We start from the raw sequence: 17,902 nt of genomic DNA on the forward strand, positions 1-17,902 counted from the left end.
GATAGTCAGTTTAATGTTGAAACTCCTGTCAATTTATCCAATTCTCCGTTATCATCATGGACCCAAAATGTTTAAGAGCCTATCTTTTATTCTGTATTTAATATACATTTTTAAAAAAATAATAAGAATAAAAAAACACAATTTGAACCTGATATATAGTCTAGTGATTCAAGGACTGCATCTTCCATTGGCCCAGAGAAATGCTTAAGCAATTCTACTTCATTTTTCACAGCAGTTGGTGTTAATCTCACTTCTCTGTAATTAGAATAAATTAATTACATTCTAACAATATTTAAAGATTCAAAGAATATGCTGGGTTTCTTTTTCAAAACAATTCCTTATTCCACAGAAAGACTATTAACTGCTTGGCTAATTAGCATTAAGGCAGAAATTCTCATACATAACACTGGACCACATGGTTTGGGAAAAAATATGGCAAGGCTGTAGGGCAAACAGGAAACTACCAAAAATTAGGCTTAGACTTCAGGTTAACATAGGACATTTGTGGGAAAATGATTTCCTGTTTTCCTTTTCTTTCTTTTTTTTGAAAATATGTTTTTTTTTTTTAGAAACATACAAACATAAAAACATCTTCCATTCAAATTTCAAATACAATATGTCGGTGTGTGGGTTACATTTTTTTGTGCAAACAACAATTACCTATCATTAATTTATTTAATCATCCATTTTATCATCTGATTGTAGTCAAATATTTTAATCCCTTGATCCTTAATAGTCATTCTGGAACAATATTTTATCTTATTAGCCTATTTTATTCCATCATTTTAAAACAATTATATCATTCAATAATTTTTACCTTATTAAAACTCTAATCTTCTTTATCATAATTTTCCTTCTAACCACTGGTAAAATAAATCCCATATCTTATAAAATTGCTTTATCTTCCTGTGTGATTTCCTGTTTTCTGACAACCTTCCATTTTTCCTCTGACTAGTTGTCTATGTCCCCAAATTACTTCTGAGGAAGGCAAAGGGGCAAGGCAGAAATCTTTATATGTATTTTTTTAATCTATTCTCAGATAAAAGCCTGTATGTGCAATATTTGAAGAGTAAACTGCAGAAGCTCCAAATTCAAAATTACTTTCTATTACTTTTCCTTTTCAAATTATTGGGAATTATTTGAATTTTCAGTTAATAAATGCAAAAATAAATCTTATTTTTAAAAAGGTAAAAGTATAAGATTTGCCCACTGAGGGGGCATAATTCATTTTAGATAAACAAATACTATCTGAAATGGACTCACTGTGATATCTGTTTCAGCGAGCTGTTGAGCAACTGCATATCTAATTGCTGAAGTAGTAGGGAAATTTTCATTTTCATTTCATTGTCTGATGCATCATCCTTTTTAATTTTGTCTAGTAAACGAAGCATGGACAAATCCTCTCCTTCAATTGTTCCATATCCAGGGCCGAGAATTTTCACAATAGGATCTCTATTGGCTATAAGTAATTCACATTACATAAAAAACTCAGATTGAGTTATTGAAGGTCTTGGTTAATTACAAATGAATATGAATTTGAATGAAACATTATTCCATTAGTTGTAAAACATCTAATTTTAGCAATTAGCCTATTTCTGATTTTGAATCATGATAAATTACTTCTCCTAGGTTTAAGTAGCAACAAATTCTCCTTCTGAACTAATTATTGAAATAGAACAAGGCCAAACAAGGCAAGAACTAGGAACAAGCATCTTAATTATTATGCAATTCAGAAATATCCAGGTTTTCAGAGAAAGAGTATACAGAATACCTTCAAGACATGCCTGTGCTTCTTTTAGTCTTTTTTTCCCAGCAATAGAAAGTAAATGAGACAGCTGCCCAAAAGTGCGAACGCTAATAGTTGATCCTTTAAGGAGGAGAAGTGGCTGTCCATTTTTGTCTTTTTCTTGAGACTGAACAGTTTTTTCACTGAAAGAATAAAGCAGAGGATGTGAAACCGAAGCCTTGGAAACTGAAACATAAACCCAAATCCTCTTTCTCAATGACCATTTGTAAATCAGTTTCTCAAACTAATTTTAATCCATCTAACAGTAGGATCTTGCCTTCCAATAAAATAGTATTAGGTTTGAATGTTAATTCTTTTATTAACTTATCAGAATTAAATATTGTTTAATTAATTTAATTTAATTTAATTTAATTACAATAGCTCACAATATTAAATTAAATTTTGTGAGCTGTCTTTTAATAGTTTGGATTACATTAATAGAATAAGGGATATTTTTGTAGCAAATTAAACCAGAATCAACATCTGAACATCTTTATTTTATATACTTCAAGGGGAAGTAATATTTCCTTACAGTACATTCTAAATTGGTTGCCCTTTGCCCTTACATTCTCTCTCCAAATATTTCTTCACAAAGAAAATTCTTAGTACCTATTTATTTATTGGACTATACATGTTTGAAGTCGAAATATTTCCCCCAAAATACAACCTGGAAACTACAGCTGGAACAAAATACATAAGCTATACTCCTGAGGGGTCAATTTCATCAGGCTAGAATAAAATCTAATTTGAGGTCACTGCTTAAGTTGCTAATTGGCTTCTGAGATCAATTCAAAATACTGCTCATTATCTTTAAAAATCATCATGGGATATATCAGGCAACAACTTGATACATCTATATCTATCTATATATAGGAATTCTCTCCTGTTGTAGGAGAAAAGCAACAAATAAACCTGTTGTAGGTTCATGTTCCTCATATGGTCCAGGGGCAGAGATTCACAGTTCTTTTTAGTAGCTACTCCCACTTTGTGGAACAAGGTCCCCCCAGAGGTACAGATGACTTTGATCTTGCAAAAATTTCATAAATAGATCAAAGCAATCTTATTCCAGTGTGCGTGTGTTGGCCCTTAATTTAGTTTGCTTAGTTTTGAATGGATACCCACCATGTTTATTGTTAACTTTTTAAATTCATTATTTTTTACATACTAGGCTTTTATTTTGTTTCCTTTGATCATGTTAAATGCTATTAAGTTTGCTAAGAATAGGTTATGCAATAAAATTCTGCATCCTTAAACTAAGAGATTGTCCATTATGTTTTATAATAAAAAAACATAAATTGTGTCACTTTGCTATCTTTTTTGTATTTTGCATTTCTGTATTTTTTATTATTGTCCATGTCAACAGCTTTGAATGATGATTATTTCTGAACAGGAAATATTGCAAAACTCATTAAACAAAACATTGAATATCCTATTAATGCTTATACAGAATCTAGAAATTACATAGCATTTATTGGTTTTTCAAAAAAATATATAGCGGATCAGCTTTTCTAATGCTGGGTTCTTCAGAATTTTGTATGATAATTCTCATGATCCTTGATCTACATTTCTTGGCATTTTTTATGACAATTCATTGTAGGCAATAAGTCTCTTTTAATTTAGGAACCCTTCATACTTGGTACACACAAAGGCATCATAGGCACATCTAGCCAAAGTTAAAATTTATCTCTTTTTAGATTTTTATCCCACTTTATTTTTACAGGTAGCCTTGATTTATGACCATTTGTTCAGCAACAATTCAAAATCACTATGATATTGAATGAGGGGGACTTGTCACTGGCCCACAAATTACATCATAGTGTTTTCACAGTCACAACTGCGATCAGGGTGCCTGAACCCACCTTGTGATTATAACATTGCAGTGCATTGTCATTGCCATTCGCGACCTTCCCTACCAGCTTTGCAGATGACACTAAACTGGCAGGAATAGCCAACACCCCAGAAGACAAACTCAAGATCCAAAAAGATCTTGACAAATTTGAACAATGGGCCCTATCCAACAAAATGAATTTCAATGTGGAGAAAAGCAGTTTTACATTTAGGCAGGAAAAATCAAAGGTTTAAGTACAGATTAGGTGAGACCTGTGAGAGGGACCTTAGAGACTTAGTGAATGATCACTTGAATTTGAGCCTGTAGTGTGCAGCCGCCGCCAAAAAAGCTAATACAATCCTGGGTTGTATAAACAGAGTCATAGAAATAAGATCACATGAAGTATTAGTACAGCTTTATAAAACCTTAGTAAGACCACACCTGAAATATTGCAACCAATTTTGCTCACCATACTGCAAAAAAGATGTTGAGACTTTGGAAAAAGTTTAGAGAAGAGCAACTAAGATGATCAAAGGCCTAGAGACTAACACATATGAAGAAAACCTGCAGGACTTGGGTTTGGCTAGTCTAAAGAAAAAAATAATTAGAAGGGACACGATAGCAGTATTCCAGTACTTGAAGGGCTGCCACAAAGGAGAGGGGGTCAAATTATTCTCCAAAGCACCAGGAGGCAGGACAAGAAACAATGGTTGGAAACTAATCAAAGAGAAGCAACCTGGAATTAAGGAGAAACTTCCTAACAGTGAGGACAATTAAACAGCGGAACAGCTAGCCTGTTCCAGCTAACAGCTAGAAATCACGGGTGGTCCATCACTGGATGTTTTTATGAAGAGTCTAGACAGTCACTTATCTGAAATAATATTGGGGACTGGACTAGAAGACCTCCAAGGTCCCTTCCAGTTCATTCATTGTAAAGTAAAGCTTCTCACAAGGAAAGTTGGTGGGAAACTGAAGGGAAGATCATAAGTTGCTCCTGCTGTTTTTTTCTTCCACTATGGAGTAGAAGATCCCAGGGATCTTATCCTCTGTTGCAAAACTCTCCTCTCCCACAAACACACACACAATTCCCTGTCCCTGTCTGTTGCTGTTGTCTTCCCATCCATCCATGGCAGCCACACACTCCTTACCTCTTCCCATTTGACTTGGATGTTCCTGGGGTTATAACGCATTGGAGATTGCCAGTATTACCATTATTAAGTAACACAGTTATGTGATGTGACACTGTATGATGCATTGCTTAGCAATGGCAACCCTGACTTTAATTTCCATTGTAACATTAGGACTAGCTGTAGCATTCATACTTAATGTTTCTATCTCCTGTCTCCTGTCTCTTTCTATCTCCTGAAGCAACCCTGTTAGATGGGTGCATGATTGGCCCAAAGCCATTCAATCAGCTTTCATGCCTATAGGAAAACTAGAACTCACTGTTTCCTGATTTCTAGCTCAGAATTTTAGTCACTATGAACTGTCTCTTTGTTAAACTCCACCTTTTATTATAATTATGTTCCTTACATCCCTTCAAATTATCTTGACCAATAAAAAAGGTTGCTAATCTGAAGATTTGCAGATGCAAAGTTAGGCACATCTATTAAGGCATCACAGGGCAAAAAGATCCAAATCACATCCTAATATTTCCATTAGGAAATGGGGAAAACAAAATCTGCACCGATAAAAAAATATCTTTATAGGTATCCTGAAGACTTATACTGTACATTCTGAGAAGAGTGATCTGGCCACAGTCTTACCTGACTTCATAGCCTGCCTGAAATGCAGATGGTTCTAGTTTTGTTTGCCATTCAAGTGGTTCTTTAAAGACAAAAGCTGCTTCCTGGGGATGCTTGCTACTAAACGTTTCTGTGAACTTGATAATTTCATTCAAAAGAGATTCGTTCAGAGGGGTAATTTCTAAGGTGCCCGTTCCAGATCCAGCCGCGGTCCACTGAGCTGCTCTAGTCAAGGCTACTCCCATGGCTTATGAGCATCCCAGAGTCTTGGCAGAAAGATGCTAAAAACAAGAAAAGAAACATTGCAGACCAAAGTGTGTTATGTTGAATATACAATACACCTACTGTTCGCAGCTGCTTACCAGACTGAGCCGATTGCCGGTTCCCTCCGTAATTGTTAGAATCTAGGAAGATACGGCCTAGTCCGCCGCTCTTTCTGTTGCAAAGCTAGCGCCGCTGGTTGCCATGGGGACGTTAGTTCTTCGGTTGCCTAGGAGCTTTCTCCTGTAGTAAACAACGCGCGTGGTAGGCTGGACCTTCCCCTTTGTCTCGCGCCGGAGTTCTTCCCTCGGCGTTCATTGGTTGTTTTGGATTCTACCCAGATGACGGTCTGGCCGCTTTCGGGACTGTCTCGCTCCATCATATTTCCTTTCTTCCTTAACAGACTGTTTGAGCTGTCAGTCAACTCCCTCTCGCCTTTACATGCAGGCTCACGCAGGGGTTGTTGTTGTTGTTTTGGGTTGGCTTTTTTTCCTGCGGATTTCCTAGCTGACATTTATTGTTATCTTCTGTTTCTGTGGCTCCGTCAAACGAATGGCATGGCTGCCAGCAAGCCAGAGGCTGCGTGAGACGGAATGCACTTCCTATGATCCCTGGTCAGCATATCAAATAGACAAGAGTCAGGGGCTTTGCAATGCAAAATATTTAAAAAAGCAGCATGTCGAAAAAGAACTAGGATTAATTCGGGCAGTCGTACGGTATTAAAAGTAGGAACTTGGCTCTTCGATTTCAAAAAACAAAGTGGGCTGGGCTTCTGATGTGCAATGATTTATTATGTATTATTTTTATTAATTCATCACATATATATCACTGTCTATCTCACAGAGTAACTCTGATCGGCATACAAAATAAAGCAAACTAAACACATACAAACCAACGACTGCTTTAAATTTAAAAAGATAGAAAAAATAGGATAAAATAAAAGATATATTTCTATGGCCTTTTATGTCCCAAGCTAAGTCAATTATATAATTGTTTCTGGACATTTTTGAACTGTATGTTGCATATGCTAGTTAAATTATAATTTTAAATTAACATTAATGTGGGGCAGGATGACATTTATAACATTTTAAATCCTATCTACTTTTCTGAAAAAGCTTAAATGTGTTTATAGGATTGCCAAAGGAATATGATTTCCAATATAACTATTTTACAAATCTGCAGTATTTAATACTGCCTTATAAATTAATTTTACTGAAAGAAGTAGTTATATGAGAGCATTTTCTGTCATATATTTGTTAGTTCTCTGCATTTATTTCATTAACAATCCTTATCAAGTTAAACGTATTTTTTTCTTTTTTAAAATGTACCCAACAAAATACAGTGTAATTCTAAAAGGAACACTTTTGTGAGCCCCCAACAACGGGCCTAATTTAGTCAAGAGTATTTTCTTTTTTAAAAAAATATGAGCAAACTTCAAAGTGTATTCACTGAAAAAAATAAGCTGAATTTATTTTGCTCTATTTCATATTTGTATCCTATGCATTCAAACTAATCATTTATTTATTTAGCTCATTGCATCTACGGAGGTCACGCAATCACTGATAAACAAATTTAGTTTAAATTAAAAGTGTTATGTTTGGGCAATGAAGAGGCAGGGACGATACAAGTGACATTGTGATCCCAGCAAAAACCAACAGGCAAAACCCCTCTTTAAATAGTATTTTGGCTGAGGCATCAGCCAATCAGCAACATGCATTTTCCCACCCAAATGTCCCTCCTAAAATTCAAATACATTACAAAAAGTAATCAATAACATGACAGGTTTTATTATATCTACGTATGCTCTAAATCTTGTGGTAGCTTTTTTTAAAAAAGATGTGATCATAAATTACGTATATAATTTATATTTGCATTACCCAGAAATAATGAAGCTTTCTGCTGATATAGGACTATATATATATATATATTTATATTGCTAAGTTTTATACAGAAGAGTGATGTGGAATCAGAAAGAGATTTATGTCCCAAAAATCCATCCACATTCTTTCCCCAGATTTCTAAATACAATAATTTAAATCTGTTTTAGGACTTATTGCATTCTGATAAGATAGTGATTGGCATTTAATTTACTTACACAAAGCACAGAGCTGAATTCAGAAGAATTGAAGCCTAATGTTATAAGAAAATGCAGAGAAGACATTTCTTAAATTCCTCATTAGGTAAAGTGTTTATATCTATTGTAAGTAAAGTAATTCTTGGAAGCTGTAATCTCAGAACAGAGGTGGCCGCTATAGTTTTCTTTGATCCATCCAGGGAAGCAAATGTCTGTATCTAAATCAGCTTGTTAGAAAAAGCTTGTTTAAGATTGCAAATTACCCACAGTTACCCTGTGGTAAGATGGGCAGCCAATAAATTTTACAAATAGATAGATAGACAATAGAGATAGGTAGATAGGTAGATAGGTAGATAGGTAGATAGATAGATAGATAGATAGATAGATAGATAGATAGATAGATAGATAGATAGATAGATAGATAGAATGAAGATGAAGAAATTTAATTCATACAGTAGCCTGCCTATATTTATGTGGTTATTTCCTTTAGAAAAAGTTAAAAATATTGTGCTCAGTATTTTTAATTTTTTAAATCCAATTTTAAAAGTCTGAAATAATATGTTTCTACTTTATTAAAAGATGCCAGCCATAGTTGCCATTGAAACATCAGCACACATAAAAACTAAAACAAGGGCCACTCAGCCTAAAAGCTCATCACTGCTTAACTCATAATGACCTTGAAAGCCTATACGAGTATATTGCTCTTCATCGCTTTTCATCTCACTCTACAGCAAAGAGCTCCATAGACTCTTATCGTGAAACCAGCCTAGATTTAAGATCTCTACCTCATTCTGATCTACAACGTGTTTACTCAAATATGCTCAGTTAGCAAGGCTGATTGGCCCTGTACTTCTCAGGAATCCTCAAGACAAAATAATCAGCAGAAAATTAAATTCTGCCAGTAAAGCAGCCATTCTGTTATTAGGCAGGTTTCTTTTTCTTAGCCTGCACATTGTACATAGTGAAAGCTGTAGCTAGAAAACAATGTTATGTATTCATCAACCTTAAAAACAGATAAATAAATAAGCAGCACTCTAGAAAAATGACTATTGAAATCCAGAACATTTTTGCATTATCAGTTAGCTTAAGATAAAATGACAAAGAAATAAAATACCCAGTGATGAAGGCAGTTTTTGATTTCTCAGATGATTGTGATTTGCTAACTGGTTCTCAATTAGATGACTGATAAAAGAAGGAACACCAAATCTAAAGATAAATTTAAGATTTGGTTCATTGCTTGACATTTCTATGGCTTGTTAAGTATATTTATTTGACTGCTACTGAGTTTATGGGTCATGGGATGCTTCTGAAATTTCAGTTGCTCAGATGTTTCTATTACCTTTATATTATAACATTTCTATGACACCATTCAGAAAATCTCTGGGCAGTGTATAATATTAAACTTTAAATATAAACATCCATCCCTTAATAGCTAACTTTTCCAAAATAGAGCAACTTTGCCAACCTCCCCACCCCAGAATAAAAATAAATATCAGAACATAACTAATAATATTTATGTAGGATATAACAATAATATAGTATTAGATCAGGTTATTAGCAATAGAATTTAATATCAGATGAATCCTGTTCGTAGTTGTAGTAATGTTATTTAGTATGTACTTAGAACTAAATACAATACTGGTAGAACTAAAATATACAAAACACCAACAAAACACCAATAAATGTAATAAACAATAATCATTTCCTACTAGTATACAATGGTCAGTCAGAAACATTTTCTAATACCTGCACAACCATAATGTAAACCTTGGAAATATGACCAAAAATGTTATTTCATAAGTTTTTTTTAAATAAAAATGTGTTTTAAGAGCTTGTTTTAGATCCAACATGCAGCCAGGTCAAGCAATTTATCAACATGAAATAAAGCATTTAGAATACTACACCAATAATTTCAATGCTTACTGCAATAAATCTGATAATAAATCTGATAGTAGACAGATCTTCATAGAATGTAATTAATTATATATTTTCCAATCAAAGTTTAGTATTTTATAATTTTAGTGCTTTTATTATTTATAGCTTTAACCAATATTGGAACTATTGAAAAGGTGCTCAGGAAGGGCTTCATTTTAAAGACCATAGAGGGAATTATGGGCTGCTTGAACAATAGAAGAATTCTCATACATTGCCTTCTCACTGGCAGCCACTCTGTGTGTAGTACATCTATCAGAGTGAATTCACAGTGGAACAGCTGGCTCAGGGACAGCCTAACAGCTTCTCTATCACTCCAATGCCCTCTATTCATTTTGTTGTCATAAATTTGCAAGGTAACCTGGTTAGTGTGCAGACTGTAGCTATATTGGTCATCTCTTAGGCCTTTACTGTACTAATTTTCTATATAAGTGTTCACATTTTTGGAAGGAAGACAAGGGCCTTCTCCAGTTTCATTTCCTGAATTATCCATTCCCATTTCTATCCATGGTTGTCCTCCTAAGCCCTTCTGCAGTATTTGGGTGGCTTTTAATAAATTTTGCAAAAGATTCTTTCAGGCAGTCAACCTTTGTTTATGGCAGTTGATAAAAGTTCATAAATTGAGTTTACAATTTGAGCTGGAAACAAACATTGTCCACAGAGGAAATCTGTTACATTTCCTCTCTTTAAATTTATTACATCTCCCTCCTGTGCAAGGAAAGCTGCTGCTGAGTTCCAAGCAGGGGAACCATTTTCTGAGAGAGAGGAAGATAGTTCTGTATGCTGTTTGCTTTTAAGTTCGGTTTGTAAGTTCCATTCCAATGAGTCAGATAAATTTAATTTATCTGATAAGGCGACTGCAGATGAGTTACGGTACTTACTGGAACAGACTGTTTGTTTGCAGTATAATCTTCCATTTTCTGCTGCTTCAATGGCTTGGATGAACTCTCTGCTGCAGAGTGCTGTCTCTTTCTCCTTTTCCTCATTCTTAAAAATCCTGGCTTGTAGTATTGTTAAAATGTATATAAAATAAAAGGTAGCCATACTATGTGTGCTTTTGTGAAAAGTCCAGTATATATTAAAAATTAATTAAAATATAAAATACTTGTATATATATAAAAGAAAAAGAGAGACCTGATTTACTTTTGGAAGAGCTTTTTACAGCCGTTGCTGCCTATCCTCCATCTTAGCTCTCTCAACTTGGAGACCAACCACTTGTAAGTCTGCTTTGGGAAAAATGTGATCCCAAGACAACTAATCAAACTACAAGATGCTCAGATCCTAGTTGTATTTGACAGAAAGATTTCAATCCCTCTTACAAAAATCATCATTAAGGCTCTGCGCATGCGCGAGGATGGCGGTTTTCTAGAGGAGCTCGGATCGGCGTGGGGGACTGTTTCCCGAATGGAGGACTCCGGATGACCTACCAGGCTGCTCTTGTCCCTCGGCACGCTGTGCCATCTGCTTGGCGGCCGCAGGAGAGGTCTTTTGGCCTTCTCGGACGTGCGGCAGCCGAGAGCGGGCCGAGGGAAGAGCGGCGGACCGGTTGGTGGCGGCCATCTTGGGGACGCGAGGGAGGCGAGGGAGGCCTGCTGCTGCCTGTGTGGATTGCAGGCCTCGATTTTCGGCCTTGATTTCGGCCCGGCTCCAGCCGACTCCAGCGGCGATGGGACTTCGGCCCGTTTCTATCTGGGGCATGGATTCCGGCCCGTTCGCCTGCCCGTGGGCCCGCCTGCTCCATCGGCGCTTTGTTGCGCCTGGCGGGGCCTTGTGGGCCGTGAGGCGCCTGTCCAGCGGCGTCCAGTGTTCTGCGGCCCCTTCGGCGGCGGGCGTGGTGAGGCCGCGGTCGGAGATGAGGCCGGAGGCAAGGCTATGGTTTGTCTCCCTCTTCTGGCACTTTTGGCACTTTACATCGTGCTTTGTTCATCTGCCTCTTGTTGTATGGCTTGCCTTTCCCCCCCCTCCCGGACTTTTGACCATCGGGTTGGGTCGCCAGGTATTTTTACCCACGGGTTTTTGGACTGGACTGGACTGGACTGGATTGGACTTTGGACTATGAACAGATTGACGGACTGACAGTCATTTCTACCTTTGTTAAGACCTTTCGTAGAAACGTTCTCCATAGGTTTACCATGGAGGCTGCCGGTCTGTTTGCTTAGGCTTATCATCTTCATCTGGTTCCAGCTTTATTTGTCCTCTTTGACATCTAGACATCCGTGGGAGGATCCAGCTTTTAATGTCTTACCATCTGGGATGTTACCATCTTAGCACCCTCACCGATTCGTACTTTTCTATGCGTTACGCTGTACAGGAACTCCTGCGCCTGCGAGGTGCCCCCGCCTCGCAGGAATGGCCCGCCTCATTACCAAGGGCCGGCCTCAATGACGGGTCTTGGGACCCACAGAGGTGGCATGCGAAAAGAAAGAGCCTTTGGGGGTTTTTAGATAGGGCATTTTTAAGGGGTGGGAGGGGTAGGGCGGGTGATGGGGGTAGCCCGTCGGGAGGGAAACCAGTTCCAGCGCATGCTCGTGGCGATTATCAAATGGGTTCGGAGGTTATGGGGGGGGAGGGTGTTCCTTTGTGTGAGGGTGAGTCTATTGGCACGGTAAGTGGGAGGGGCAGATATGGCGGAAGGGGGGGATCGTATCGACATAGGGGGTCACGCGTTCGATGTATGCAGGCGATCGCGTGCCCCGATCCCCCTAACTTTACCCGTTCCCCGGATGGTCAGGACCCTCAGAGCCTGGGCCTTCGGCTGATGTTATGCAACGCACGGTCCGTGGCCAATAAGGCCCCCCTAATACATGATCTAATTCAGGGGGGTGCCGCGGATATTATAGGCGTTACGGAGACCTGGTTGGGCAATGAAGGGGGTGTGCCCCTGGTTGAGATGTGCCCACCGGGTTTCCGTGCATTCCATCAGCCGAGGGCCCAGGGTAGGGGTGGAGGGGTGGCGGTTGTGATTAAAGAGAGTCTAGAGCCGAGGGAGACCACTGTACCTCAGATAGCCGGGTGTGAATCCCTCTTTGTGAGGTGGGGTCATAGATGTCAGATGGGCTTGCTGGTCGTGTACCTGGCTCCTTGCTGCGTGACAGCTGCCCTGCCCGAGCTCCTAGAGGTGCTTGCCGGGGTGGCGGTGGAGACCCCCAGACTTTTAGTCATGGGGGACTTTAACCTGCCATCTGCCGGCTCGTCATCGACGGTAGCTCGGGAGTTCTTGGCTTCCATGACGGCCTTGGACCTGACTCAAGTAGTGGATGGCCCCACTCACATCGGGGGTGGCACACTGGACCTGATTTTTGTCTCTGGTCAATGGTCGAGAGATCTGGACTTAAAGGAAATAGTCATTGAACCTTTGTCATGGTCAGATCACTCTCTCCTTCGCCTGGACTTTCTGACCGCTACCCAACACCGCAGGGAGACGGAACCATTACGTTGGTACCGTCCCAGGCGCCTGATGGACCCAGAGAGGTTCCGGACGGAGCTTGGGCCATTTCCTGAGGGTCTGGCTCACGGCACGGCAGAGGAACTGGCTGCAGCCTGGGAACGGGCTGCGGCCGGGGCTTTAGACCGTGTCGTGCCTTTGCGGCCTCTGACCCGGCGTAGATCCCAACCGGCTCCTTGGTTCTCCGAGGAGCTGAGGGGGATGAAACGCCGGAGAAGACGCCTAGAGAGTTCCTGGAGGTCCAGCCGTTCAGAGGCTGATCGGACACTAGTTAGATCCTATACTAGGACCTACCTAGTGGCACTGAGGAAGCGGCGTTGCTCGCCTCCTCCCTCTGTGCGCCGGCAGATACCCCCCCAGCCGCCTTGTTTCGGGTGCCCCGCTCCCTCCTTCACCAGGGGGAGCGGGATGACCCGTTGCAGGGACGTGCTGAGGAGTTTAACGGTTATCTATACGATAAAATCGTTCAGCTGAAGGACGGTCTGGACCAAGATTGCAGCGATTCGGACGGGACGTCTGAGGGCGGTCTTGGTGATGTTGTGTGGGATGAGTTTGACCCGGTGACTCCCGAGGACATGGACAGGTTGCTGGGTAGATTGAATGCCACCACATGTTTACTGGACCCGTGCCCTCCTGGCTGGTGCGGCCCACTCAGGAGGTGACACGAGGCTGGCCCCAGGGGATTACGAGTGCTTCTTTGTTGGAGGGAGTCTTTCCGGCCGCCTTGAAAGAGGCGGTGGTGAGGCCCCTCCTCAAGAAGCCTTCCTTGGACCCGGCTGTTTTAGGTAATTATCGTCCAGTCTCCAACCTTCGCTTCGCGGCGGAGGGTGTAGAGAGGATGGTGGGATATCAGTTTCCCCTTCACCTGGAGGAAACTGTCTATCTGGACCCGTTCCAGTCCGGCTTCCGGCCCGGTTACAGCACTGAGACGGCTTTGGTCGCGTTGGTGGATGATCTCTGGAGGGCCAGGGATAGGGGTTATTCCTCTGCCCTGGTCCTATTAGACCTCTCAGCGGCTTTCGATACCATCGACCATGGTATCCTGCTGCGCCGGTTGGGGGGATTGGGAGTGGGAGGCACCGTTTATCGGTGGTTCTCCTCCTATCTCTCCGACCGGTCGCAGACGGTGTTGACGGGGGGGCAGAGGTCGACCCCGGCGCGGCTCACTTGTGGTGCCGCAGGGCCGATTCTCTCGCCTTTGTTCAACATCTATATGAAGCCGCTGGGTGAGATCATCAGTGGCTTCGTGTGAGGTACCAGCTGTACGCTGATGACACCCAGCTGTACTTTTCACACGGGCCACCCCAATGAAGCCATTGAAGTGCTGTCCCGGTGTCTGGAGGCCGACGGGTCTGGATGGGGAGGAACAGGCTCAACCCCAATCCTTCAAAGAGGGAGTGGCTGTGGATGCCGGCATCCCGGTACAGTCAGCTGAGTCCGCGGCTGACTGTCGGGAGCGAGTCATTGGCCCCGATGGAGAGGGTGCGCAATTTGGGCGTTCTCCTGGATGAACGGCTGTCTTTTGAAGACCATTTGACGGCCGTCTCCAGGAGAGCTTTCCACCAGGTTCGCCTGGTGCGCCAGTGCGCCCTTTCTAGACCGGGATGCCTTGTGCACAGTCACTCACGCCCTTGTGACGCCTCGCCTGGACTACTGCAATGCTCTCTACATGGGGCTCCCTTGAGGGGCATCCGGAGGCTACAGTTAGTCAGAATGCAGCTGCGCGGGTGATTGAGGAGCCCTCGTGGCTCCCGAGTGACACCTATCCTGCGCCGGCTGCACTGGCTACCTGTGGCCTTCCGGTGCGCTTCAAGGTGTTGGTGAATGTCTTTAAAGCGCACCATGGCATAGGGCCGGGATATTTACGGGACCGCCTGCTGCTACCGAATACCTCTCACCGACCCGTGCGCTCTCACAGAGAGGGGCTCCTCAGGGTGCCGCCGGCGCGACAGTGTCGCCTGGCGACGCCCAGGGAAGGGCCTTCTCTGTGGGGCTCCCGCCTCTGGAACGAACTCCCCTGGACTTCGTCAACTTCCGGACCTCCAACCTTTCATGAGCTTAAAACCTACTTATTCATCTGCGCTGGACTGGGTTAGTGTTTTAATGGGTTTTAATGGGTTTTTAGCTCCAAATTTTAATCCTGGCCAATTTTAATAAGTTTTTTAATTGTATTTTAATTTGTATTTATTGTATTGTATTTTTACCTGGCTGTGAACCGCCCTGAGTCCTTCGGGAGAAGGGCGGTATACAAATTTAAATAATAAATAAATAAATAAATAAATAAAAATAACAGTCATAAAAGAATAAGTTAATTAAATTGATATATGAGGTGGTAGTATTACATACATATTTCATTCTTGGAAAACTGTACATATATAGATAATTATGCACCTAAAGCTTATTTTGTTACACTCATAAGTAAATTAGTTTTAGTGTTGCTGTTTTTAAAGCACTGTTTCAAGGAAGAATCGTATCAGAGCACATTTATGAAACGAAACTGTTAGATTGGACAAAAAGGTTCATGTATCTAAATAACCTTGGATGCTTACAAATGTGATTGAATACACAAGGAATTTGTCCCAGGGGCATAAGCTCTCAGTGTACATATAGAAATAACAAAGTGATATAATTGTAAGATACCAATATGAGAAGGTAATAGGAAAGATGAGAAGGATGATAGTAATATAATCCTAGTACATAGGTAAATATCTTTAGGCATGTAGTAGGACTGTATTACTATTATCTTCTCATCTTTTTAACTTTTTAATTCAGTAGCTGTAACCAAATCTGGCAACAGCCAATTGCCTAAATGCAATTAGGTAGGCCTCAACTTACAACCAGAATTGGGACTGGAAATATAGTCTTAAGTCATTGTGATCATACATCAAGGAACTCATATTATTGGAAATAATTTTCTCACACTTTCAGTGATGGTTGTCAAACAAATGTTGCAATTGTCAAGAGAGCACCAATTCATTTGAATGATGTTTTTTGCTGTAAACTGATGCAAAATGCCAGAAACCAGCAAAAAGCATCACAAATCACAGTCACATGGCAGGGGAACTGTGCAGCCAGTCATAATGCACCTGCCCAACAGGCAATTCCATGATTATCAGGGGCAGCACAACCATTTACCATGGCAAGAATGCTGTAAAGCATCTCTTCTGCAGTTGTTGTAACTTTGGTAAAATGACCAATAATAAGTTGAGGATTACCTATATTATCAGTCAAAGAAGAGAATTATGTCATGCCTGGTTTAATGTTATTAATTACTTTCACAGAAGGAACTTTATTGTATTATAAATGCAAAGGATGACCATCTCATGAAATAGGCTCAATTATTTGATTTTGGTGGGCTTGGGATGCTTCAAACCCACCTGGACTTTCCCATCTCAGCCCCTCACAAAGCATTAAAATTGACCTGTTATTAATTTTAGCTTTATTGACTTCAAAATGACCACCAGGAACCAATCTGTGTTCCGTGGCTTTTATAAATAGAAGATAGAAGATGTCTGAGCTAGTGCCAACCCTGGTTTAACAAAAATCCCATCACTCTGAATTCCTCAGTCAGGGCATTCACAAGGAGGAGGCAAAAAAAAAGTCAAGGTGGTGACTGGGACTATTTATTTTTTTGTTTATTTATTTATTTATAGATTTTATTGGCTGCCCACTTTACCATAGAGTAACTCTGGGTGGCTTACAGTTACACATAAGCTAAAATACAAAAAGTTAAAATCAGACATTAAGAGGCACACTGAAGCAAAAAAGAAAGCTGCCCTCAAACTATGTAGAGTCACAGCAGTTCTTTAGAAATCACTCACTTTGCTAGTTTCAAATACACCAGAGAAGACTCAATAATGAGTTCAGTTGGGTCTGCCCATTCTCAGGAATTGACTAACTAGGAAGCTGAATTAATTTAATTCTAAGTATTTTCTAAATATGGGAGAAAAGAATGCATTTGTCAGCTATAGTTAATTTTATCTTTGTAAAGCTACAGTCAGGCCTATAACAGCATTTCTCAGAAATACCTAGGCAGATGTTACCTTTGTGGTCCTTAATAAAGCAAAGAACCAAACAGACCCAAATATTTTAAGGCTTGATTTCTCAATCTGTGGGATTCCTGACCTGTTGGATCTGCTGAAAATTCTTTGGCTTCCGTTGGATGGAAATTCTAGAAGTTGAACTCCCACCTCATCCAAGAACAATCAGTTTGGGATGGCAGTTTGAAAGACAGAACACCAAAACACAAATGGTCTAAGTTGTGAATTAAGTTGGTTGCAGTGGGGAAATAATTTTTTTCCAGATAGGATTTAATGTGACATGGGGAAAGTATGTGATTTTTCTGAGCAAGTTGTCTAGCCAAGGGATGATGCCTTCAACAATTTGCAAGGGGAAAAAAAGGCCTGCTTGAAGTGAGACATATTTTTTGGGGGATAATAAATCAAGGATTTATTAATACTCAGGCAGTTGCTTCTCTTCTGCATGACAGAGCAGGAGATTTTGCAGGACACTTCGAAAAATGGGTTCCAGATGGGAATGCATGGCAATGTAGTGTCCAAGATTTAATGTGATTTAGAAGAACTTAACCAGTAAAAGAGAAGGAGATTAAATCAGAAGAGCATCTTGTGCTTGTTTTCCAGCTTCTCAGCTCTGTGGCTCTATTGACTTCATAGACTTCGTAAAACAGATCACTTCAGCAACTGTTTTATAAAGGAGAGTGACAAACAAGATCAAATAAAGAAATTATGGCTGAAGAAGATTCATTTCTGTCCTTGACGGAATGATGACCTATAGAAACATACCCTATAGTGGTTGTATTAAAATCAGCGTG

General features: G+C 40.4%; 1 protein-coding gene across 1 annotated transcript in view; it reads right to left on the reverse strand.

Moving 5' to 3' along the window:
- LOC131197754 (homeobox protein Mohawk-like) overlaps positions 1-6,506 on the reverse strand; it is a 192,885-nt gene extending 186,379 nt beyond the window's left edge. The window contains exons 1-5 of the mRNA XM_058182203.1: positions 5,722-6,506; positions 5,381-5,640; positions 1,772-1,929; positions 1,264-1,459; positions 149-255 (exon numbers count right to left, since the gene is read on the reverse strand). Coding sequence (XP_058038186.1) covers positions 149-255; positions 1,264-1,459; positions 1,772-1,929; positions 5,381-5,604 — 685 coding nt within the window. The 5' untranslated portion in view covers positions 5,605-5,640; positions 5,722-6,506. The remainder of the gene's footprint in view (positions 1-148; positions 256-1,263; positions 1,460-1,771; positions 1,930-5,380; positions 5,641-5,721) is intronic.
- Positions 6,507-17,902: the final 11,396 nt, after the last annotated feature.

The sequence above is a fragment of the Ahaetulla prasina genome, chromosome 4, assembly GCF_028640845.1.
Source record: "Ahaetulla prasina isolate Xishuangbanna chromosome 4, ASM2864084v1, whole genome shotgun sequence".
Classification (NCBI taxonomy): Eukaryota; Metazoa; Chordata; class Lepidosauria; order Squamata; family Colubridae; genus Ahaetulla; species Ahaetulla prasina.